The 15,796-nt window shown below is 43.1% G+C and overlaps 1 protein-coding gene across 1 annotated transcript in view; it reads left to right on the top strand.

The window, feature by feature from the left end:
- The window catches only part of Cdc5l (cell division cycle 5 like), a 40,011-nt gene extending 24,424 nt beyond the window's left edge, over positions 1-15,587 (top strand). The window contains exons 14-16 of the mRNA XM_028890688.2: positions 3,661-3,858; positions 14,280-14,492; positions 15,162-15,587. Coding sequence (XP_028746521.1) covers positions 3,661-3,858; positions 14,280-14,492; positions 15,162-15,266 — 516 coding nt within the window. The 3' untranslated portion in view covers positions 15,267-15,587. The remainder of the gene's footprint in view (positions 1-3,660; positions 3,859-14,279; positions 14,493-15,161) is intronic.
- The last annotated feature ends 209 nt before the right edge of the window (positions 15,588-15,796 follow it).

Here is a 15,796-nt window from a genome sequence, read left to right as displayed (position 1 = left end):
GAAACAAAACTGTATCTACATCCACCTGGCCTTGGTGGTTGTTTCAGTGAAAATGTTTACCTTATCTCTGGAACTAGCAAATAAGTCTGCTTACCTATCTGCAGCCTGTCCTTGGATGTTTGAGAAGTATCTCAGCTAAAATACTTTTGTCTGGAGAATGTTCCCTGCCTGATGTTTGCTAATGACGATAATTACAGCAAGGCAGACTTCTGAGTCTAATGCTAAAAGGGAGAACAGAGGCCTGAAAAAAGAGGTCTTGACTGTGTGACTGTTGTCAACACAGCTGGGGGATGCTATCCAAATACCCCAATAGTATAGGGGAGATTGTGCCCAGTGAGTGATCATCCGCACTGTTAGAGGTTCTTGGGAAAAGAATCAACTGGGAAAGCTACAACAGCACACAAGAGATTCACTGCAGGGTGCAGCTAACACATTCAAAAGCCGGTGTCACCAAGACTCCTTGTGTTTTGGCTTCACCCCCTGGAAGAGCCTATAGCTTTGCTAGTGTCAACTGAATTCCTACTTCACATTTCTGCGGCTTGCAGCAAAAAATAGGAGAAAAGGAATTTAGGAAATAAACTTTCCAAAATTTATTGCACTTTTGGACACATGAAGTAAGGTCACCTTTTTAGGTTCTTCCTATAGGGAATAAACTTGAATGTAAGGTTTGAAAGTAGTAATTCTAATTACTTTGGGATTATTTGAAACAAATACTAAATGTTCTGTGTTTCATCTGTTTTTATCCTTCTTTGTTCCAAAGAATTGAAAGCAGCTATTTGCTTAGCAGATCCTCTTCCTCCCCCCTCCCTCCCTCCTTCCTTCCCTCCCTCCCTCTACTCCCCCCCCTCTCGTTTTTTGAAACAGAGTTTCTTTGTGTAATAGCCCTGGCTGTCCTGGAACTTGCTCTGCAGACCAAGCTGGCCTGCTCTGCCTCCCAAGTGCTGGGATTAAAGGCACGCACCACCACCACCTGGCCCTTTTTGTAAGATTTCCTTTTTATATGTATGAGTGTTTTGCCTGCATGTGTGTCTGTATGCCACATGTGTGCATTGCCTGAAGAGGGCATAGGATTCCCTGGAACTAGAGTGGTTATGAGCCACCCTGAGGATGCTGGGAACCAAACCCAGGTCCTCTGCAAGAGAAATAAATGCTCCTAATCACTGAGTTGTCTATCCAGCCCCTGAAAATTCTTTAAGTTAAACATTTTTTATTCAGTTTTTCTAACTACATTAATTTTTTTTATTGTGTGTGTATGAGTGGACATGTGCCATGGGTCATATGTAGAGGTCAGAGGAGACTTGGTGTGAGTCATTTCTACCCTTCCACTGTGTTGGAATAGGTTTTTGAGCTCAGGTTGTCATGTTGGTTATGCCCTTGTTTGGGTACCATGTTTGTTAAATCCCTGCTGGGCTGTCTTGCAGCCCAGAGTCTTTATCCTGATTCTTTGATGGTAACTCTCATGACAAAAGCTGAACTTGTAGAATTTTTATTGCGCACAATATCTGAATAAAATGCACTTTGTCTTACTATGAGTTCCAGAATATCACTAAGGTAACTGGGTTTAAATTGAAGGCCAGCCTGGGCTACACAGTGAAACCCCATTTCTTTTTTCTTTCTTTCTTTTTTTTGTTTTTTGGTTTTTGAGACAGGGTTTCTCCGTGTAGCTTTGGAGCCTGTCCTAGATCTTGCTCTGTAGCCCAGGCTGGCTTCGAACTCACAGAGATCCGCCTGCCTCTGCCTCCAGAGTGCTGGGATTAAAGGCGTGCGCCACTGCTGCCCAGCAAAACCCTATTTCTTAAAAAACAAAAATTAAATGAACATATTTTATTGAGTATGTTAAAATTGGCTCGTTTCCATTATTTTTCTTAAGAGGAGTTACTTAAAAATATCCAGTCTTTATCCTCTATAGTCATGATTTTTCAGTTTTCACTAATCTTTTTGGTTTATGAGTCAGTCGCTTTGGACTTTATGTAATTTTGATTGTTTACTTTCAGTATTAGTAGAAAGACTGAAGGAAGACATAGGTTATGAGTTTTTTTGTAAGCCATGGGAAGGGCTGGCCCAGGTTTTTGATAGGTTTATGGAACTCTGCATCTGGGCTTCACGTCTACCATCATTTACCTACGCTCGGTCCTGACGGGTGGGCATCAGACATTTTACAGTTGAGGAGTGGGCTCAGAGGAGCTGAGGCTGCGGCAGCTGCTTTCCAACAGGAAAGCCGCGATTAAACCGGCTCTGCCCAGCTCTTCTCTGCTGCTTAAACTCTCTGTCGTACAGAAGTCAAACTGGTGTGGTTCCACTGTCTGCAGTTTTTTTATTTTTTTATTTTTTATTTTTTGGGTTTTTTGAGACAGGGTTTCTCTATAGTTTTGGTGCCTGTCCTGGATCTTACATCTGCCTTCCGAGTGCTGGGATTAAAGGCCTGTGCCACCACAGTCCAGCTCTAGGCCTTCAGTCTTTGGATACCAGGGATGTTCCTTTAGAATGAGAAAACAGCTTGTGTCAAAGATGCTTGGGTTTCCTTCATCTTGGATAGAGCACCCTAAGCCAGCGTTGGTGCCCTCGGCTTAGATTTTTGCCTCATCTGATTACTTGTCTTAGGCAAGAGCTCTAGTTTCATCAGCTTTAAAATGAAGTCAGTACTGGCTAGTTTGTAAGGTGGCTAGAATTTTTTTTTTTTTTTTTTTTTTAAGAGAAGATCTTCCTATGTAGCCCTGACTACTCTGGAACTTGCTATGTAGACCAAGCTGGCTTTGAACTTCTAGAGATCCACCTGCTTCACACCTGACATGCTGGAGATTTTTGGAGGCAATGAAGATTGTACTTTTGAACCAAGTTTCTGGTCCATTGTGACTGGTACATACCCGAGAGGTGTTGCTGTTCTATTGATGTTTGTACTCCTGCAGAATCATGGGTGCTTGACTTTTAAAAATCAGTTTGTATCTTAGAACCTTCTGTGTGTGTGTGTGTGTGTGTGTGTGTGTGTGTGTGTGTGTGTGTGTGTGTGTGTTTGTGTTTGCATGTGTATATGCACATGTCAGAGGGAGACACCCAGAGTGTCTTTCTCCATCACTCTCTGCCCTAGATCCTTGAGATGTAGTATATAGCCTGTATTGTCTTTCACTGAACCTGGAGCTTTCTGTTTTGGCTGGGCTGGCTGACTGAGGGTAGACATATGTGGTCATGTCTGATCTTTTCTTAAAAAAAACCAGACATGGGCTGGAGGTGATGGCTCAGTAGTTATGAGCATTGCTGTTCTTGCGGAAGTTCTGGTCCAGTAACTGGCACCCACATAGAAGCCTACAACTGTCTGTAACACCAGTCCCAGCGGGGCCTCTGAAGGCACTGTATGCATGTGATTCACAGATACACATGCAGCCAAACACCCATACACATAAAGTAAAAACCAAAAACCAAAGTGGATACTAGAGATTTGAACTGGGCCTTCAAGCTTGCAAAGCAGGTACTATTAGCATTGGGCATCTCTCCAGCCCCTACTCAGATGCTTCTTAACCCAGTTAGCTTAGGTATTGTCCAGCCCTTTCTAGAAAATGACCAAGTAAACCCAGCCATTGGTTTAAGGAGGAGGGAAATAAACTAGTCTTATGCTTTGTGGTGGTGGAAAGTGTATGCTTCAACTTAGACTATTACTGTGAACAGGCCCAGGATGTTCTGGTACAAGAGATGGAAGTGGTAAAACAAGGAATGAGCCATGGAGAACTCTCCAGTGAAGCTTACAACCAGGTGTGGGAAGAATGCTACAGTCAAGTTCTGTATCTTCCTGGTCAGAGCCGCTACACAAGAGCTAATCTTGCCAGCAAAAAGGACAGAATCGAATCCCTTGAAAAGAGACTTGAGGTTGGTATCCATTTATTTACACATTTGATAATTTATCATGATTGTGGGTTGTATATGTGCATGATGTGTATGTGGGCGCTCATGCTGCGTTGCACGTGGAAGTCACAGGAAAGCTTTGTGGAGCACTTCTCTCATCCCTCTAAGTGGGGCTCGCACTGTGAGCCATTTCCACTGCCCTTAGTATCCTTTGAAAAGTCTCCCTGAGATCTCCCTAAAGTGAAAGGGTGAGCAAGGAATACCTCTGGGGACTTCACTAAACTTGGCCGATTGTTTTGGCCTTCTTGAAAACTTCACTGAGCACCCACCTGTCAATCAGAACTTTTTACACAAGGGAGAAGGAATTACCACAGTGATATTGCTCCCTCAGAACAGTCGAGGTCAGTGAGATCTCTCTCAGCAGTAGAGTTTGAGTTTTCGCCCAGACAGCATGTTTACAGAATTTGAGAACATTTTTGTGCATCCTGACATCCAGAAGTTTGAGTTAGAGTAGGGCTGTTATGTAGACAGTGGCTTCTGTGATTTCCTATGTCTATAAAGCATGAAGCCTAGTAACAGCAGTTCATGGCGTGTGCTTTCCTAATACAATGTGCATAGTTTGAATTCCAGAAGATCTGTAGGTTGTGGTTCCAGGTTGACTTGTGGAGTCTTTTTTTCTTTTTGGTATTTTTGAGCCAGGGTCTTACTGTGTAACTCTGACTGACCCTGGAACTTACTGTGTAGACCAGACTGGCCTGAAACTCACCTGTCTCTGCCTCCCAAGTGCTGAGTGAGATTAAAGGTGTGCACCACTGCATCCAGTGTGCCTTGTGGGTTCTTTCTTAATGGTGGTCTTTAGGGATGTCTCTGAGGCCAAGATGGGATGGGGGAGGAAAAAGGGGTTCTTTAGACCATTGGATGCAGAAAATGGCCTCAGTTTCCTCCGTTTTTCCTTTACAGAAAGCAAATTTGAGAGTATTTTTGTTGGGACCTAAATCTAGATACAAAAATTACTTGGGGTGGTTGGGGCTGTGTGGGGCCAGAGAAATGAACAGGAAAAAGCAGTATCTTTTTATATGAACATCTTAATTTAACCTTGACAACCACAGGTATAAGATATCTATGGTCATGCCTATGTCTTTCTAAAGTAATTCTTGCAATGCCAGGGCTGTTGAGTGCTGTAGTTTTATAGCTTCCAGCAGGTGGTACTGTTGCTCTGTTTAATTCATAGATAAAAATTCTTAGAGACAGAACACGAGTGGTTAAATTGTAGGTTAGACTGTGTTGTGCAGGATTCGTTTCTAATAAATGGTAGTTAGTGTAATCCTGATCTAAGGCCAGCTTTGTAATTGATTGGTAGGCTGTTGGGAATGCTTCCTTGTAACGTTTATATATAAATACTTAAATCTCTCAGTTTGAAAATCTTCTCATTTTGAGGCGGGTAAACTCTTTCTGCTGCAAATGGCAAGGACATTTTGTGCTGTTTAAAATTTTTTCCCCTGGATCTCCTTTACTCTGCTGAGGTACTAACTTCCATGACAGCACATAAATGTCACAGAGTGAGTGGTGCTGTCAGGTACCGTCGTCCTTCCTTCTCTGTTGAGTCAGTCCTGTGAATTCCGAAGGGAAAGTACAGAAAGAGCCTCTGCTGTCCTTCTGTTGGAGATTTATCTGGGTCGTTGATGGGCATCATTAAAAACATATGGTTCCCTTTGTTCAGTTCAGTACCAGGAACTGAAATCTTCCGTTGAACTACTTCTGTTGTAGGATTGGTGATTTTGGAAGAATATTTATAAAACAGTCTGAGTAATTCTTTTACTCCTGGGTAGCTTGGCTCATTGTTAACTCAGCTAGTTACTTTTAAGGAATACTTAATTAAATCCTTCAATTAGTAAATTCTTCGTATTCCAAAAGAGAGTTTATTAAATCTTCAGGGAAAAGCAGCTCAGAGATCCAAATAAACAAAGCGTCCATCTTTGTTTCCTTCTGTAAAGTAATTCACAGCTAGATTCTCATAGCTTCTGAAGACAAAGTTGTACTGGTTTGAAATACATAAATATTTCATTTTAATTGTGTGGTGATTCTTTCATCATCTAAAATTTGATTGCTAGTTATAAACATCATTCAGAGTTTGTTGTGGGAGGGAACTGCAATTAGATGGTGTAAACTAACTGCTAAACCTCCACTGAGGCTCAGGGCTTTCTGGGAAAGCACAGTGGGCTGTGCTGCTAGTGTTGGACTTTTGAAGCCGTGAGCATTGGAATAGTGAGTCCAAATTGTGGCTCCATCTTAAGCCCATCGGGCAAGAAGACATCAAGAGTTGTCGTGACTGCTATTTCCTAAGTGTACTAAAAAATATGTTCTGAAGTTTATACTGTGGGTAGTTTTTGAGCCACACTCATGATTAATATTTGGAACTTAGCACTTAAATAAAAAAAATCCTTAAGATAACTTAAAACCAATAGAACCATTTCATTTGATACAGAATGTGGTTGAGTGTGTTGGTGTGCTGCAGGGCCTATTAAACACACACACTGTAGTTACAGATCAGAAGTGGAAGACTTCTGGATTGTAACTGAATACAGGGATTCCATTCTGCTTTGGAGGCAGAATTAACTAGAACCTTGTCAGACATTTGTTTGTAAAGGGGCAAACAGAAAAGAGAGCTTAGGAAAGTTGTGCAAGCCTAGCTTACAGAGCCATCTTAGCGTGTAGCCGAAGTCCTGTGCCTGGGCTGTTAGAAGCTCCTGTGGGAGGTTAGAGCTTTTGCTGTTTCTAGTGATTTCCCCCAGAGTAACTGAGAGGCTTGGTTTCTGTTATGTGCATAACTCTTGGAAAACAAGGATGGCTGTCATTCATTGTAGAAGAAATGTCGCCAAATTGTTGAAATGCTTTCCCCTTATGTACGCACACATTTAATGACGATTACCGGGTACTGATGTGTTCAGTCATTGCTCTAGGCTGGACACAGCACGGACAAGACAGACAAGCGCTTCTCTGGGCTTCGTTTATCTGGAAAATGCTAGTAGAGGGCCTCGTTTTCGGATGATGCTAGGTACTGAGTCATTTTTGTGTTTGGGAAGTGCAGAGAGAATCTAAAGTGTTCTAATTTGTTTCCACTTCAAGTGGAAATAGGAAATCATCTGAAGGCATAATTAGTTTGAGTGAAGCAATTTCCAGTAGGTATAGAAGTGAAATGAAAAGTCTGAATTTAGGCCCTGCCATTAAGTTTAATAGTATTTGAGATCGTAGCTAAACTTCCGTATTGAGGAAGCTTGGCTGGAAAGTGGATTTTGTCATGTTAGCTATAAAAGTGGAAAGGCTTTTCTCAGAGGTAGAAACCAGGCCCAGTGGGGACACCGTTCCCCGTATGTTATTGGCGTAGTCAAGAAATATTATGTAATGTTGACTTCTTGGAAATAAGTGGCTTAAAGAACACAGATAGCAATTTAAAGGCCTTCTTGGTATATTTGTAAAACTCTGCCAAGGACCCTGACTTTCCTGAGGCTTATATTTCAGCAGAATTGGCTGTACAGTGGATCCCATTTTTCAGTGCTTTTCATTATAAAGGCAGGTATTTTAACACAGGGGAAATGTACTTTCTACTCCAGAGTGAAAACTGAAGGATTAAGTTGGTGGGCAGTGCTGGGTAGAGAAGTGTGTGCTGGAAATACCTCTGTAGCTGTTTCTGTTCTCCTGAGGCTGGGACGGCTGGAATAGGTGGCTTGAGGTCCAGAGAAGCTCTTCAGTTCTTTGTGCTTCTCTTTCCCATATTTAGCTGTTTGTCATGCCCCTTCAGGGCATGGGCAGAGTTCTCAGTTGTCTCTGGCAAGAACTCAGATCAGAGCTTGACAACTCGGGTCAGAGATTGAGTAGCAGCACAGCCCTGTTGTTTTAGTCCTCGGCATGAGTTGAGTTCCTTACAGGTTGGTTGTGTTTCTCCTCCTAACCTGTGCACACTCACACTCACCATGTTCTGTGCTGCTCTACCAGGTGATGACTGCCTTGCTGGGTAGCTTGCTTCATTGGAATGCAGTCTGATGTCTGCCAAGTCTGATGGATGCTGGCTGTAATCACTCGGACCTGCACGTTGTCCGTAGAGGGGAGGGTCACTGGAAAACCTGCTGTTAGTGAGGAGTGTGGTGACGAGAGGAGAGGCACTCTTGACTTCTCTGCAAGTGCTGTGGTGACTGAACTGCATCCTTGCTGTGACAGGATCACTGAGTGATAGGCTGGGCAGGGAGCCGCCGTCCGCTGGGTTTGTTTTGGGTGTCTCCAAACCTGTTTTTATATAAGGTTATATTCTGAATTCATATTATATTCAGTTCTGTTCAGTGAGGGATGCTCTGAATGCCTCTGAACCTCACTGGAATGGACTTAAACTGCAGACAGTGCTGGAGACCCAAGGAGAATATGTTTATTTTGGAATTACTTAAGCTTAGTAACCTTAACAAACTCAGTGAGCTTGAAAGTAACAATTACACTTTTATAAGTCCCATACAGCTCCCTTTGTAATGACCCGAGGAAACACTTACGGGTCCACTGATTCATCTCCTGGGGACCATCAGTTTTCCATTGGTCTCTGGCCAGTCTTTTTTAGACAGTTTCTCTTCTATGCACTTAAAAATAACATTTCTAGACGTTTTTCTAAAAATAATACCTGTGCTTTGTAGAAAATTTAAGAGAACTAGAAAAACTGCAGAAGAAAAGAAGCTTACTATTCATGAGCCTGCTCTCTAGATGCAGTCACCTCAGAGTCTGTCCAGAACACACGTGAACACACATACACTTGCCTTGTTCCATTTCAAAAATGGATTCAGTTTTAAGGTGAGTGTGTGTATGTGCACGCATAGACACAATTGTGTGGGTGCTGGGAACCTAACCCAGGTCCTCTGCAAGAGCAGTAACGTCTCATTATGTAAGGGAAAGGAAAGTTTTTAAATTAAGTTAAAATGATCATGTGCCATGTTTTCTACCTAATAGTATAATAGTGCAAATAGGAATTTAAAAAAAAGAGGCCTGTGGTCACTTTCTCCCATTTAAACTCTACAGGAAAGTGTAAATTTTGTAAAATTTGGATAAGCACCAATTAGGTTTACGTTTGCTACCGCTTACACAGTTGTGAAATGTAACCTTTTAATCCTGTGAACTATCTTGGAGGAAAGTATTTTCTATAGTTTTATAGCTTGTTTAGAATAAAAGAATTAGAAGTTTTAATAGTTTCATTTGGGTGTTGAACTCTTGTTATGTGGGGGACATACAAGTTCATGTCTTGTTTATGTGTTGGGAATGTGTTTGTTTTTTTTTTTTTTTTAAGGGAGTTTTCTAGTGGCATAAAGCAACTCCTTCCCCTGTTTGAATTTCTTCAGGAACGTTTGTATTTAAGCCCAGGGAGGACACTTGGTTTGTTCGCATTGTGTTCCAGTACAGGCCAGTACAGGGAATGCCGAGGAAGCAGGCTGACAAGAGGGTAGCATGTTGTTAGAGTCCACCTTTGTGGGGTGTTGGTCCTGGGCATTGACCTAACCTAGAGTCTTATGCGTGCTATGCATTCTCCAGCCTGCTGTTTACTCTGAGACAGGCTCTCACTGAGTTACTCATGCTGACTTTAGGTTTATAATCCTCTTCCTGCAGAGGGACAGGCCGGCCTCCAGGTTTGTCATTCTAGGGAACCGGAGTGGTGCTTTGTGTCGAGATAGATGCTCCCTGTTGGCGGGCACTTTCTCACAGGTGGAAGCCTGGCCCACCTGCACGGGTGATCCTGATTGGCTATACAAGATGCAAACCTCAAGGACAAAGACAATTATTCATTGGGCTTTTCTTATCTTGAGTAGTTTGTACATGTGCAGTTTCTGCAGTAGATCCAACAGACAGGCTGGGCAGCTGCTGAAAAGCCTGCCACCAGATGCATTGTAATGAAAGGAAACGAACTTGACCTCATTGTTCTGAAGATGGGGCATGAGGTTAAATAGTGAGGCGTAACTAGAGTGGTTCTCTCCTTGCCCTGCTGCATACTGGCTGAGTGCCCCCTTCCACAATGTTTAGAACCCCAAATGTTGTGGGTTGCAGAGTGTGGAGTCTCTGTTTGTACACAGTGAGAAGAAGCCTTGGGATGGAAATTCTAAGTTTCTTATATTCTATGCAAATAGCCTGAAGGGAATTGTAATTTTTAAATGTTTAAATTATGGCATTTTAAATAATTTTGTGATTCATCAAATGAGGTTAAATGTATCCAGGTAAATGTCAGTGCTCAGAACATGTTAGAGTTTAGAACATTTTATATTTCTTATTTTCAGTTAGAAGATGTTTATCTTTTAAAAATAATTGAATAGCACTAAAAACATTTGTTTATTTTGGTTTTCTGGGACAGTTTTTCTGTGTAACCCTGGCTGTCCTGGAAATCCCTCTGTATACCAGGCTGGTGGCAAACTGAGAGATTGGCCTGCCTCGGCCCCCCACCCCCACCCCGAGTGCTGGTATTAAAGGCCAAGGTGTGCACCACCACTGCCTGGTCAGTGTGTACGTGTCAGTGTGTGCATACATGTATGAGTGCCCACGGAGGCCAGAAGAGAGTTGCAGGTGGATGCAAGCTCCCAGGTAGGTGCTGCGAATCAATGCAGGTGCTCTGAAGCAGCAGCAGCAAGAGCTTTTGAACTGGTGAGCCATCTCTCTAGCCCCTTTAATAGCAGTTTTTGAAAGATGTTAAGTATAAGTGGCTTTTTTTTTTTTTTTTTTAATATAGTGAGTGTCTCACTGTGAAGTCCTAGCTGACTTGGAACATTCACTATGACCTTAAACTCACAAAGGTCAACTTGCTTCTGTGTGCTATCACATTTGGCAGTATAAGTGATCTTTAAGATGCACTGGTTTGAAAGCCGAGCCCCCTGCCCCTTTCAGAAGAACATCTGGTAATTCAGCTCTAGGAAGCTGTAGCATTTCCTTAAGCCAGTATTGTTCATTCAAAACAACTTGCATTAGGGCAGCTGTGGATGCCTAATTTAGAAAAACTAAGTTAGCATCCAGAGTAGAGGGCTTGATTATGACAGTTACACACACATGTCAGTGTGCATGTTCCTGTTTGCCTCCCTTATATCTGCCCCTCCCCTGCTGTCTGCACCTAGTCCTCTGCTTGCCTGTTTTCTAAAGGACTTAAGATTATGGATCTGATAACAGCCTGGCTTCTGTCTTATACACCACCAGCCTTTACCTTCTGGCACTTCAGGTCTTGGAGTTGTCGAGGGCTGTCTTTTCTTTCTAGTGGGCTTAGCAGTCCTAGGCTGTGTCTTACTGATACCTTCCTTCCCATCTTAATAATTAGACAACTGGTGTTCAATAGCTAAAATTTAATATTAAAAGCTATCTTTCATTTTTTTTATGTCTGATGACTGACTTTATATATCTATATTTAGTTACTTAGTGACAATAATTTTTTTCTTGTGTTTCAATTTATTTTATCTGAACCTGTAGTTGAGCCAGAAGATTTTTATAAAGCTTGAGGTGAATGAAGTATAATTATTGGCAATAACTGGAAACTAACAATTTTGAAGTTTTAAAGTCTGGTGGTTTGGGAATAATAAACAGCTGAACTATATGAGTGAGGTAATTCCCAGAGACAGGGGACTCTGTGCTAAACCGACCACGATGGCTAATTAAATGGTCTCTGCACATAGGTATTAAACTGTTACCAACTGGAAATTGAATATCTATGGAGTGTGGTCAATGTAAAGCTAATTGAGATATCTTAACCAATGAAAATGTTAATTTGTATAACTAATTTTTAAGACACACCATATTAACTTGAAATTCTATGCTTTTAAGGGTTTTTGGGTGTGTATTGAAAGCCACATGTGAGTGAAGTCTAATGCGGGTATTAGATCGTGTTGAGTTACATGCAGCACAGACCTTGATGCAGCTGTGGGATTCATTGCTCAGCTCCTGTGGAAGGAGGACTGTTGAGGGGTGTGGCAGAGAAGACAGCTGGTACCAGTTCTCGGCTGATCCCAGCTGGATCCATTCTCCACCCTGGCTGCTCGTTAGGACTTTCTGGGGACTTGGGAGACAGTGGTCTGAGATCACTGAATCAGGATTTGGGGCTGGTCAATTTGAAAAGCTTCACAAATAATTATAAATTTAGCCATGGTTGAAACCACTAGTTTAAAAAGACAGGCTCCAAGAATGTTTGATGTGGGGGAGAGTAAGTGTAAAACACTGTCTCTCTCCTTGACTGCAGTGAGTCAAAATTAGGAGGAGTTTAAAATTTTTTACCGGGCGGTGGCAGCCCACACCTTTAATCTCAGCACTCGTGAGGCAGAGCCAGGAGGATCTCTGTGAGTTTGAGGCCAGCCTGGGCTACAGAGTTGAGTTCCAGGATAGCCAGGACTACATAGAGAAACCCTGTCTCGAAAAACCAAAACAAATTTTTTTAAAAAAAAACTTATTTTTAATTCTGTGTGTGGGTATGTGTACTTGAGTGCAGGTGCCCACAGGGGCCAGAAGCATTGGGTAACCCAGAGCTGGTACTTAAGAGGAGGTTGTGAGCTGTGTGACTTGGGTGCTAGGTCCTTTGCTTCAGGTCCATAAGGATAGCTTTATTTTTCTCCATACCACTTCTCTAGAACCTAGATCCAGAAGTTCTGTTTTTTATTTCAAGGACGGGGGGAGTTCTTGTGCTTATACCTGGACAAACCAATGGTGAGGATTATTTCTCACTCGGAAATAACCTTTTCACTGATAGGACACTCTTTGTGCTGTAAATCACACAGCTCAGACAGCTTCTTTAGGGTAGACAGATTGCTGTTTGTCCTGTGCTCCCAGAGCTGTGCAGATGGCACTACAGTTAGTTACCTCGGGACATTTTCCTCCCCAGGAAGAACTCTACCCATGGCAGTCACTCCCTTTCTTAAGCTACGCAGCTGTAGACAGCACTAGTTGCTTTCATGCTGTAGATTGGTCCATTCTTGATACTTTAAGGAAGTGAAATCATGTAGTGTGTTGGCATTTGTGACTGGCTGCTTTTACTAAACATTGAGTTCTGCAAGTTCACTCAGTTGTAGCATGTGCTAGTACTTCCCTGCTTTTTATGGCTGGGTGCTGCTCCATAGTGTAGGTAATAGCTCACTTTGTTACCCATACACAGTGGGTGGGTGGTGGGGTTATGAGTAGTGTTGTGAACATGGTGTATATGTTTTTGCCATGGCATATCTTCACTTGGGTATATTTTGGGAAGAAAATTACTGGCTCAGAGTACTCAAGAATTCATCACCTTGTTTGAACTTCATGGTTAGAAAACCTTCTCATCAAGTCACAGAGTGACCAGGACTCCATGTTCTGATAACACTGCCCCGTAGAACAGAGGTCCAGCATATGTCGTTTGATATGGTGGTTTGCAGAAGGCACATTGCCACCTAAAAGTAGCACAGCTGCTCTCTGCTTTTGTCCTCAGGACGTCTACATCGTCTTCTGTTGAAGTAGAATGTAAAAATTTTCAGGTCTTTCCTCATTCCTTTAGTGAGGAGAGAGGAGTGAAATGGTTGGGCTCTCCGTATCTATAAAACAATTGTAATCAGAGCTCACAGTTGTTGATTGCTTCTTCTGTGCAGGTTATGGGTGCCCGAGGGTTTGTATGTGCAGTCTCATCCACTTGAAGTTTCACAGTTGACTGTCAGCAGTGACTGCCATCTTACTTACTGCTGATGGGGAGATGGAGGCAGAGCTTAGATGGCCTGCCCCATCAGAACAGCTGGTGGCATGGTGGACAGTCCAGTGGTTCTTAGCCTGCTCACACTACCCGCCCCACCAGTAGTTGTTGTCCTCCTGGCAGATGTGTCCTGATGTGGAGCTGACTTGATTGACACAGCAGCAGTTGACGGGCCCCGTCAGTCGCAGAAGCCTGAAAGCTTGACCTGTCTGCAGTGTGGAAAGAAGGACGGGTTTAAAGGAGCGTTATTTGAAGTCGTTTTAGCTCTGTTTTAGGTCCAAGGCACACACGTGCAGTGCTTTCCCTGCCCCGGGAACTCACCTGACTCTGACTTCCAGTAGAGCAGGAGGGGGATGGGTGGGGTATAAAACACTTCTCCAGTGGGCCTTTTGTACAGGCGTGGAACACTGTTCAGTATAAAAGGGGAACGGATGTGTGATTCGGAAGTGAATTTTGAGATGTGAAAGAAGACGGCTAGGTGGCATCTAGAATGATCTCAGAGTCATTGCACAAGGTGGACAGCAGTTACCCACGCTTCAAAAGCCAAATCTGCTTTGGGATTGAACTGTGGGTGAAGTTACGGATATTTGAGTGTAAGGAAACTCCTTGCTGAGGCCAGTTTTGTGTCCTGTATTCTATCAGTGAAGTGAGAGGAGCCCCAGTGCTTTGTTACTGAGTCCTGTTATCTAGTAATCTGCTTTTCTCCTGTGTGTTGATGTGATTCTCCACTCCCTCCCCAACTCCCCAGATAAACAGGGGTCACATGACAACAGAAGCCAAGAGAGCCGCAAAGATGGAAAAGAAGATGAAAATTTTGCTTGGCGGTTACCAGTCTCGTGCTATGGGGCTCATGAAACAGTTGAATGACTTATGGGACCAAATTGAACAGGCCCACTTGGAGCTGCGCACTTTTGAAGAACTCAAGAAACATGAAGACTCTGCTATTCCCCGGAGGCTAGAGGTAAGACCATGTGCTGCCTACTGCTCAGAAGGGAGACCTGTGGAGAGCTACTCACTCAGACTTCCCTTTTTCCTCGCTCGAGCGGGTTGTCTCTGAAGTTGGTCCCGGTGAGAAGTGGGTTTCTGACTCTCTAATCTAGATCCACCTCTGTGTAGTTGGTAACAAGCAAATGATTGCTACTGGGAAGACTTTTCTCATTCTGTTTTGTTTTCAGGCATAATGAGTAAATCTGACTGGTTCCCCTGAGACTTAATGGCTTGCCATCTGTGTGGCTCTGGGGAATCGAAGGCAGCTTCTCTAGTTTTGTGATTGGAGATGCTGAGAGCCCAGCTGCTCAGTCCAGAACATCAGATCCTTTGGCCCAGTTGGGTTTAGATTTAACTCCCTCGTGTGCACTCTAGGCCCTGCCCAGCTTCGGGCAGTCAGGGCTGTTTGCAGTGTGTTGTGAGTATTGAGAAGACTGCAGTGGCTGCGTTGTTGAGATAGCAGCAGAGGTTTTACAACATGGTAATCACATGGCCAGAGCAAAGAAGGGCGCGGTATTGTTTTATAGCAAAGATATAGACTGTTTGTCTGGGAACTGTATCCTTCCCGAGAACTGTGAGTTAAACAGCTGTTTGTAAGATGGGCTTAGGTTTGAAGTCACTGGGTTATTTTTCTCTCTTTAAGTGTCTGAAGGAAGATGTGCAGCGGCAACAGGATCGAGAGAAAGAGCTTCAGCAGAGGTACGCAGATCTGATGATGGAGAAAGAGACTTTACAGGCAAAGTTCTGAAGCCCAGCTGATGCTCTGCCACCGAAGAACTAGTTGCTGGTTTCATACTCTGCAAGGCTGAAACTGACATTTCTCTTCATTGACAAATTCACCCAGCACCTGTGGTTTTCAGTTGTTTGTTTTGAATGGTACCGATCTTGCGCGTTCTGTGTTACAGACTTGGACTCCGGGATAATGAGGGTTTAAATTATCCAGACGCTCATTCTTTGCCAGTGTCACATTTGCAAAATTTCGTAGTTTAGGCCTTTAATTTAAAAAGCCTGACTTAAAATACTGCCTGTAAGTAAACCCTTGAATAAAAAGAACATGTGAAAAAACCGAGAGTGTAGCCTTTTGCTTGAAGTAATTAGATGCTTAGGATGCCCACAAGCCTCCAGCCATACTTACTGTGTGCCACACTTAATGAGCACCTCTGGGTTAAGCTGCATGACGATGGACTCAGTGTAAGTCCTTAGGAGGCAGTCCTTGTGGTTGTTTCTCTACACCGGCAGGATGGACATGCTTGTTAAAACCTAACATTTTTTCCCAAC

This window comes from Peromyscus leucopus, chromosome 16_21 (assembly GCF_004664715.2).
Source record: "Peromyscus leucopus breed LL Stock chromosome 16_21, UCI_PerLeu_2.1, whole genome shotgun sequence".
Lineage (NCBI taxonomy): Eukaryota > Metazoa > Chordata > Mammalia > Rodentia > Cricetidae > Peromyscus > Peromyscus leucopus.
This window is presented reverse-complemented; position numbering and strand designations above follow the sequence as displayed.